The sequence below is a fragment of the Rutidosis leptorrhynchoides genome, chromosome 1, assembly GCF_046630445.1.
Source record: "Rutidosis leptorrhynchoides isolate AG116_Rl617_1_P2 chromosome 1, CSIRO_AGI_Rlap_v1, whole genome shotgun sequence".
Classification (NCBI taxonomy): domain Eukaryota; kingdom Viridiplantae; phylum Streptophyta; class Magnoliopsida; order Asterales; family Asteraceae; genus Rutidosis; species Rutidosis leptorrhynchoides.
Genome location: NC_092333.1, coordinates 700,545,564 through 700,553,886, shown reverse-complemented (window position 1 = coordinate 700,553,886; position 8,323 = coordinate 700,545,564). Strand labels below are relative to the sequence as shown.

Genomic DNA, 8,323 nt, shown 5'->3' with positions numbered 1-8,323 from the left:
ATGCAATGTTTGTAAAACGTATCATATAGAGGTCAAATACCTCGCGATGTAATCAACTATTGTGAATCGTTTATAATGCATATGAACGGGTCCTTTCACGTTAAGGGTACTTGACGGGGCCATCACCGTTGTAATTAACTGCGATCATGGTAAGCCTAAAAAACTTCTGATTATGGGAGGCAGACAAATCTGTCGATCTACATGAAAATGGCCGATTTGGCTATTTTAGCTTAAAATTTTAAACATTAAAAAACATTTTAAATACATTTTAATATCATTTGAACAATACTCACTGTTTAACTTTTATTAAACTTTAGTATTTTTGACAGGTTGATGCATTACGTATTTCTACTTTGAAAAAAATCAAAGACATTCTCATTATAAGACAAACATCAATGACATTACTCATTGTGCACAACTACTTACATAGATTGAAGTCGTTTAATCACCAATGAGAATATATACCTATAAAATATTTATTTATTTTCAGTAGATATTTTATTTCGATTCGGATTTTTTGTTCTAACAATGTTACATTTGAATAACATTACTATTTCATTATATGTTATTTATACTTTAATTTTTAAAAATCTCACGAATTTGCAGTTCTTTCACTCGGTGAGTACGTTTATGATTATATGAGTAAAGAAAAAATAAGATGATTAAGTCTTTTAAAAATTATGTTTGAGTGTGTCTGGATGAAACTAGCTTGTAGCTGGAGCTAAAAGTTAGAGCTTATTTTTTAAGTTAGATTCTGGAACTTATGTTTTATAAGTGTTTGATAGAGTAGCTGGAGCTTATGTATGTAAAATGACATACAAGGACAAAAAATAAATGATAAATAATGATTTAGGAGTTAATAATGTAAATTTACTTCCATAAACTTTCTAATATATTTTCATAAGCTACTTCAACTAGCTTATTATTTCAGAGCTAATTTTTCTCATAAACTCTGAAACATTAATCTGCCAAACAAGGCTAGAAGTTAAAGCTTATGAAAAAAATAACTTTAAGCTCTCATAACCTCCTAAAAAGCTTGTATGTAAAACAAATTTCTTTAAACTTTGTTTTTCAACTATAAAGAAAGGTTAAAAACCAATTAAAGAAAAATTTAATATTCTAAAAATTGTTAGAGACGGCAGCAACAATGACGTGGAGCATTTGGAAGCAACGGAACCATCGTCAACCTCAAAAATCACACCTAATCGGAATCACTCTGCCTGCACACTCTTTTGTATCTATATCCCCCCTTGTACCATCTGCTTCACACTTGTACCATGTTATCCCACACCACCCCCATTTCCTGCAACTTCCCTTCCCTCTGTTCCCAAAACCCTAAACTCAAACACACATATTTAAATCCCTCAACCTCCCATCTTTCTTCCAATTTCAACTGCCATATAATTAAATTCCCAAAATTTACAAAAAGGGTTCACCTTCAAATCTGTCATAATTCACTGGACACTCAGAAAACACAAGACCCTGATTTAGAACAAAAAGATTCCATGAAAAGTAGCGGTGAGATTGCTGGCGGCGGTGGTGGCCGAGGGACATCATTCTTGATATTTTTGTTATGGGGTGGACTTATGTATTATGTTTTCCTTCTTGCTCCCAACCAAACTCCGGTAATTAATTTTTTATCTGTGCAATCTTTTTTAATTATATATTTTTATTATGCAATATATTGGAGTATGATTTTGTGCAATGCTTCTACTTTATGTGTGTATTGCAGTTTTACTGTAATTGTGAAATTAGAAGTTGAAATTGAAGTAATTTTAACAGTACAATTTTGCAGTCAACTGATATGTATCTAGTGAAAAAGCTTAGTTTTTTGATCGGTGATGATGGATTTCAATTGAATCAAGTGATTGTTTCTCTATGGAACATAATGGGATTATGGCCTTTAGTGTATTCTATGTTGTTGATTCCATCTGGCAGAAGGTAACCATCAACCAACCCCTAGGTGCATTTATTTGTGTTGAAAATTTTGTAACTTTATAATTTAATTTGAATTTGTATAATTTTGCAGCTCAAAAGGGAATGTTCCTGTGTACCCATTTGCCATACTTTCCTTCTTTTTAGGTGCTTATGTGCTTATACCGTATTTTGTACTTTGGAGACCACCCCCGCCAGCCGTTGAAAAGTCGGAGCTAACAAGATGGCCTCTGAACTTTCTCGAGTCAAAATTGACCGCTGGGGTAAGACTAATGAAAAGTTGTCTTACATATTCTGCAGTTAGTCAAAAGTAAAAATGCATACGAGGCTTATGATCATTTGATTTACGAGTATTATATATGTGATGATTATTCGTTGTTTTACCAGGTGGTATTTGCTGTAGGATTAGGTCTAATCGTGAATGCGGGTTTAGCCACTGGAGATAATTGGAAGGAGTATCTACAGTATTTTGGAGGGAGTAGACTTGTATGTCTTCTGGCTTGGCTTTGGTTAAATTCTGTCGTGAAACATTAGCTACAAATCATAGGCCATTAAGACCTTCGTTCATGCTTGCAGATACATGCAACTAGCATTGACTTTGCACTACTGTCTACTTTTGCTCCTTTTTGGGTTTACAACGACATGACTGCTCGAAAATGGTGAGACACTATCCTTATGTGTATGTTTGGATTTGTGTTAGGGAATTGATTGTTGCGACTTGTTTCCGTAATCAGTTTTAGTATTTGCAGTAATCATTTAGGGGGTCATATTATTGGTTTAATACTTGTTGCAACAAAATTAACCCAATTGGAGGAAGATACGAGAACTATCCCCTGCCTTTTATGTTACGACTAAGTATCAGATTTTGATTCTGAATCATTATGTTATTATACGGTTTGGATTTGCAGGAGCGATAAGGGATTTTGGCTTGTTCCTTTATCGGTGGTTCCATTTCTGGGTCCTGCTTTATACCTTCTTCTGAGGCCATCGTTGTCATCAGTCCCTGTTGCACCAAAAGAAGAGTGATGCCTAAGTTTGAATGTTCTGTGCGATTGCTTACACTGGAACAAAAGCAAAAAGATCAAACTCACTAGGAACAGTGATCATAAATGTAGCTTTTTTAATTCCACTTAGTCTTGTGCCAAAAATATCCACAACATGTATGTTATATTTTTCTCATCAAACTGAGGATGGGTTTCAGTTATGTGATTCTCCTTTTTTTTTTTTTTTTTTTTCTTTCCGTATAAACGGCCAAACTGACACAGAGCATTTAGTTATCGAAAGCTTTTAGAATGTGATCAAATACATATGTAAGAAAAATGAAGACATTTAAACAAAACCATTTATTATCAGGTACTTTTTGTAAACAAAACCATTTATTATCAGGTACTTTTTGTACAAAGATCCTATCATATCATTGAAGGCATACATAATAAGAATGGTGTACTTTAAGCAACTTTCCAAAGGTGTATATATATATATTTATTCATGGTTTCAATTTGTGCATAGTACAATGAATTAAAGAATAAACAATTTTAAACAAAGCATAAGCAAATTAACATCCGTCGTAGGATCAGAGGAATCTGGAGCGCTTGCATTCAGCAGAAACACCATTGGGAAACCTTTTGTGGTCATTGCAGTAGTTGTAAATCATGTGCTTGTTTTGCACCCATCGGATCCTGTTACGCCCTGCTGCATCAATTTCTTGTGTTTTCCATTCCTGGTTTTCATATTCAGAACTTGTGGACACTGAATTAGTACCAGCTTTGTTGGCATTGGCATTAAACTTTCTGTAGTAAGCAGTGAAAGGTGCTTTTGTCCAGTCAGTCTTGACACGACCACCTTGAGTAGCCCAGTCGTCCGCGTTCCATAGGCTGGCGTAGACCCTCATGGGTTGGCTCGTGGGAAATGGTACACCAGCAGCCTCATGGTTATTGAACACCCTTACTGGTATGTTGTCTATCAAGAAACTGCATCAATAAAAATTTCAATATTAGCACATGCAGTTTTATATAAAAAAAGACCGTTTTAGTAACAAGAACCAAATATGTATGTTGCTTACATGATTCTTTGGGCGTTCCATACGATGGTGTAAGTATGAAAGGCTGCAGTTGGGTCAAACCATAAATGGAACTGCTGTTCTTTATCTCCTTTCCCTTTTGAAAACACATTGGTGTGGATTGTATAAGGGTTCCCCGATGAGTTGCCTAAGAATTCAAAGTCTATTTCATCATGTCCCGCGCCTTGTGATGATAACTGATGTCAAATAAAAAAGTTAGACTTGATAGGTAAACATTAATTTCAATAAAACAAGTAAAAAAGTTGAAATAATTGTTATGATTGAATACTCACGTAGAATGTGGTGACGGAGCCAGCAGAGTTGTCGGGTACTAGTTTAAGTTGCATGTCGAACCTTCCAAAAAGGTACTCGTGTTTAGACTGGAAACCGGATCCAGAGTATTGATCGAGTGAAAGTGTCAGATCCTGACCGCCATTGAGTATTTTAGCACGTTCCCCTCCAAAAGTGATGTCCATATCGTCTATAAAACTTCCTGCAGATGCTGCTACAATTAGACATGCAATTGCTAGAGCAACTACACTATCTTTAGAGTTTGAATAGCTTGAATAATGTCCCATTATTTTTTATTTTTTTTCCTGAAAAAGGTGGAAATGGAGAGAGATGTGTAATATTTGAGTTTATGGTTTATATTTGAGGTTTGAAGGTATTTATATAGGTGTGGCTGCATTAGATTTTTGCTAGAGGAAACATCCTGGTTTTGTGATTCATCAAAAAAATGATTAAAATGATGTCAACCAACGCGTGACAACTCATATAGTAAGTATAATACAATACATAATATAATGCATATTCTTGTTGTGAATGTAGAAACAATAATTGCATTTGTTTATATGGCACCGGTTTCAATCAATTATATGAGAATATTTATTATAATCAATCAATGAAAACTTCTTTTGCATGTTATCGAACCATTTTTTTAACTATCAATAACTCTGCTTTTATTTAGTGTACCAGGTTTTGTTTATTATATGTTATGTATTACATATACTTACATTTAATCAGTTATTAAACATTCACATTTTAAAGCTGCAGAGGCCATTGAAAGATGTCCTAAATAAGTATCACTATCATATAGACCTTTTTTAGTCGTGTATATCGATTGGACTATTGCACTTGCCATTCCCTTCCTTAAACTCGTAGATAATAACACGGACAAAATATATGTTACAAGATTACTACACTGCTTCCTATTTGGTATGTTATGCTATCGGTGTTTCGCTTAGTAAATTCTTCTAAATCACTTTAAGAGTCAGCAACCAACTTGACGTATCATTAGGAATGCATCAGGTCCAAACGTTTCTTAATCAATTTTCTGTATAGACAACAACTGACCTGCAAATACAGACACTAGCGTGAAAAGCACTTTTTGACCATGGTTTGGGTTTCACTGTAAGCTCTTTTTATAATCTCAATAATGTTTTAAAGATTTAATTTTAGGAATTAATATCTCTAATCACCTTCCAACATATAAAACTTTCCTCAAGCTAAAGAAAAAACAAATTTACAGCCTTCAATCTTACAGTGAATTCAAATGATTTTTTCCCTTGACCAATTATGGGTTTTATAAGAAAATTTCTTTTGAAAATATCTATGTTATTTACTTGTTTTTTAACATATGTTTGTTGATTTAACAGTTTTAACTGAATAACACTGTCATAGTTTAGTATGTGCAGAAGTTACAAAAGAATATAGTAAGCCCAAGACACTGTTTCATCCCACATCGCATGTAAGTTAAAATAAAATGGTTTATTTAAGGAGCCTGGAGAAAGCAACAATCACGACCTTACTTGAACAGGATCTGTTCTATAGGTTCGTACTTCTGTATTCTCGATACTTGAGAAGATAGAAACCCATGTTTGGTTGATGAAACATGACCATTTAGCCAGATCGTGATTGACACAGTCTTATGGTCTTGACCATGGCTCAGTAGAGGATCGTTGCCAGACCATGTTATGGTTCCTGGCATGGCTAAATGGTTGTCTGACAAACAATCTCTTCTTTTTGCTGCTAGCTATAAAACCTTAAATTGGAGTTAATTTGTGTCTTTTGCTGCTAGCTATAGTCAAACAGTATCAGCTAATTATAATTTCAATTGAGCCCCTTTTGAACATTGAAACTAAATTATAAGCGTTACACCCACATATAAAAAATACATGCACAAACTTCAACCAGGCGTAACGTTTAACTAGCAGAAGTAATGTATATATTTATTCATAATCTCAATTTGTGCCAAGTACAATGAATTCAAGAATAAAGAATTTTTTTATAAATCAAAAATCATTTACAATGTAATAATGAAATAAGCCAATATACATCCCAAACAGGCTTATAGGAATCTGGAGCGCTTGCATTCAGCAGAAACACCATTGGGAAACCGTTTGTGGTCGTTGCAGTAGTTGTAAATCATGTGCTTGTTTTGCACCCAACGAATCCTGTTTCGCCCTGCTGCATCAATCCCTTGTGTTTTCCATTCCTGGTTTTCATATTCAGAACTTGTAGACTTCGAATTAGCACCGACTTTGTTGGCATTGGCATTAAATTTTCTGTAGTAAGCAGTGAAAGGTGCTTTAGTCCAATCAGTCTTGACACGACCACCTTGTGTGGCCCAGTCATCCGCGTTCCACAGGCTGGCGTAGACCCTCATGGGCTGACTCGTGGGAAATGGTACCCCAGCAGCCTCATGGTTATTGAACACTCTTACTGGTATGTTGTCTATTAAGAAACTGCATCAATACATATATAGTTAAGATCAGTACTAAACTAAAAGGCTAATAGGAAAACGAGAATCGAATCGTTAGTTACGTACATGATTCTTTGGGCGTTCCATACGATAGTGCAAGTATGGAAGGCTGCAGTCGGATCGAACCATAAATGGAACTGCTGTTCTTTATCTCCTTTCCCTTTTGAAAACACATTGGTGTGGATTGTGTAGGGGCTCCCTGATGAGTTTCCCAAGAACTCAAAGTCGATCTCATCGTGTCCCGCACCTTGTGATGACAACTGATTGATCAATGTCATTAATTACAATGTTAATCAGACTTGGTAGACATTAATTTTTAAAACAAGTGATGATAAAGTTGAAATTAACTATGACTGAGATTATTGAGAAGTGAGAACTCACATAGAATGTGGTGACAGTGCCAGCAGAGTTGTCAGGTACGAGTTTCAGTTGCATGTCGAACCGTCCAAACAGATATTCGTGCTTGGACTGGAAACCGGAACCGGAGTATTGATCGAGTGAAAGTGAAAGATCTTGACCGCCATTGAATATTTTAGCACGTTCGCCTCCAAAAGTGATGTCCATATCATCGATAAAACTTCCTGCAGATGCTGCAACTATTAGACATGTGATTGCTAGAGCAACTGCACAAATTTTAGAGCTTAAATAATTAGTTGAATATCCCATTTTTAAATTTTTTAAAATTGTTGAAGATAGAAGATGGAAGATTGAAGAGATGTGATGGTTTATGATCTGTAGGAGTGGATAGTTGGCTAATTTATATAGGTGTGGTTGCATTGACAAAATGCAAGAGGAAACATCCTGTTTTGTGCAGAATAAATTGATTAAATCATGAAATGATTGAAAATGCATCAATAAACGCGTGCCAACTCATCTTTTATTCTGCATATACAAAAATATATGAATAATTATTGTTGTTTTTTGTTTCCTAAACGTCGCTTCTATTCACGTAGCTAGTCACTTTCATTTTTCAAATTTTTTTTTTTTTTTTTTTTTTTTTTTGTATGTTATCATACATTATTGGTAACTATCAACCACTTGGATTTATTTATGTATTTTATTTTTTGTTCAAATGCCTTGTTTATTATTAGCCTCTATTTGATGCTTAGATTAGAATTAGATAGATGACATATTTAGGGAATACCTGACGATAATATAAGTCGTATTAGTTAGTGTTATGATACTTTTATAAAATAAAAAAGAAATTCACAATTTGAAGAGGTCGATGTCGGAGACAATAACGAAATAACCACACCTCATGCGTTTATTATATACATAAGCCTCTTAGCAACCAATCATTGGTAAATATATAAAAAAGAGACTAGCTAGCAGTTGCCCTTTGATTCATGAAATCTCATAAACCTAAAATGTTTGACACGTAAAATGTTTGACACGGAATTAGGCTTCAATTAATGTTTGAAAATGAACAATTAGAATCATGTCAAAAACATAAACTGAATAAAGATCATACATAAGATACAACATTCTAATTAGATGGTAGAAATCAGAAAACTAGAAATATCATCTTATCCTTTTTTTATTTATTTAAAATGCAAATTATGCCGAGG

The 8,323-nt window shown here is 34.3% G+C and overlaps 3 protein-coding genes and 1 non-coding gene across 5 annotated transcripts; 2 read left to right on the top strand and 2 right to left on the bottom strand.

Moving 5' to 3' along the window:
• The first annotated feature begins 1,150 nt into the window (after positions 1-1,150).
• LOC139896588 (uncharacterized) lies at positions 1,151-3,165 on the top strand. Of its 2 annotated transcripts, none has more exons than XM_071879318.1 (6): positions 1,151-1,625; positions 1,783-1,941; positions 2,030-2,198; positions 2,323-2,421; positions 2,512-2,594; positions 2,844-3,165. In XM_071879318.1, exons 1-6 carry the CDS (start codon positions 1,594-1,596, stop codon positions 2,959-2,961), a joined length of 660 nt encoding a protein of 219 aa, XP_071735419.1. In that variant the 5' UTR covers positions 1,151-1,593; the 3' UTR covers positions 2,962-3,165. The 2 variants fall into 2 exon arrangements, with proteins under 2 accessions (XP_071735419.1, XP_071735364.1); XM_071879263.1 differs by having other exon boundaries at positions 1,153-1,625; positions 1,796-1,941.
• Positions 3,166-3,442: 277 nt separating this feature from the next.
• Positions 3,443-4,572, bottom strand: LOC139896935 (xyloglucan endotransglucosylase/hydrolase 2-like). Its single transcript, XM_071879596.1, has 3 exons — positions 4,288-4,572; positions 3,998-4,191; positions 3,443-3,905 (listed from the first exon to the last, which is right to left on the bottom strand). The coding sequence occupies exons 1-3, from the start codon at positions 4,570-4,572 to the stop codon at positions 3,509-3,511; spliced, it is 876 nt and encodes a 291-aa protein (XP_071735697.1). The 3' UTR covers positions 3,443-3,508.
• A 1,220-nt stretch (positions 4,573-5,792) lies between these two features.
• Positions 5,793-6,005, top strand: LOC139887467 (small nucleolar RNA U3). Its single transcript, XR_011773299.1, has one exon. It is a non-coding gene; the product is annotated as a small nucleolar RNA U3 (small nucleolar RNA).
• Positions 6,006-6,341: 336 nt separating this feature from the next.
• LOC139896842 (xyloglucan endotransglucosylase/hydrolase 2-like) lies at positions 6,342-7,421 on the bottom strand. The gene is made up of 3 exons (XM_071879522.1): positions 7,137-7,421; positions 6,822-7,015; positions 6,342-6,738 (listed from the first exon to the last, which is right to left on the bottom strand). The coding sequence occupies exons 1-3, from the start codon at positions 7,419-7,421 to the stop codon at positions 6,342-6,344; spliced, it is 876 nt and encodes a 291-aa protein (XP_071735623.1).
• Between the last annotated feature and the right edge of the window lie 902 nt (positions 7,422-8,323).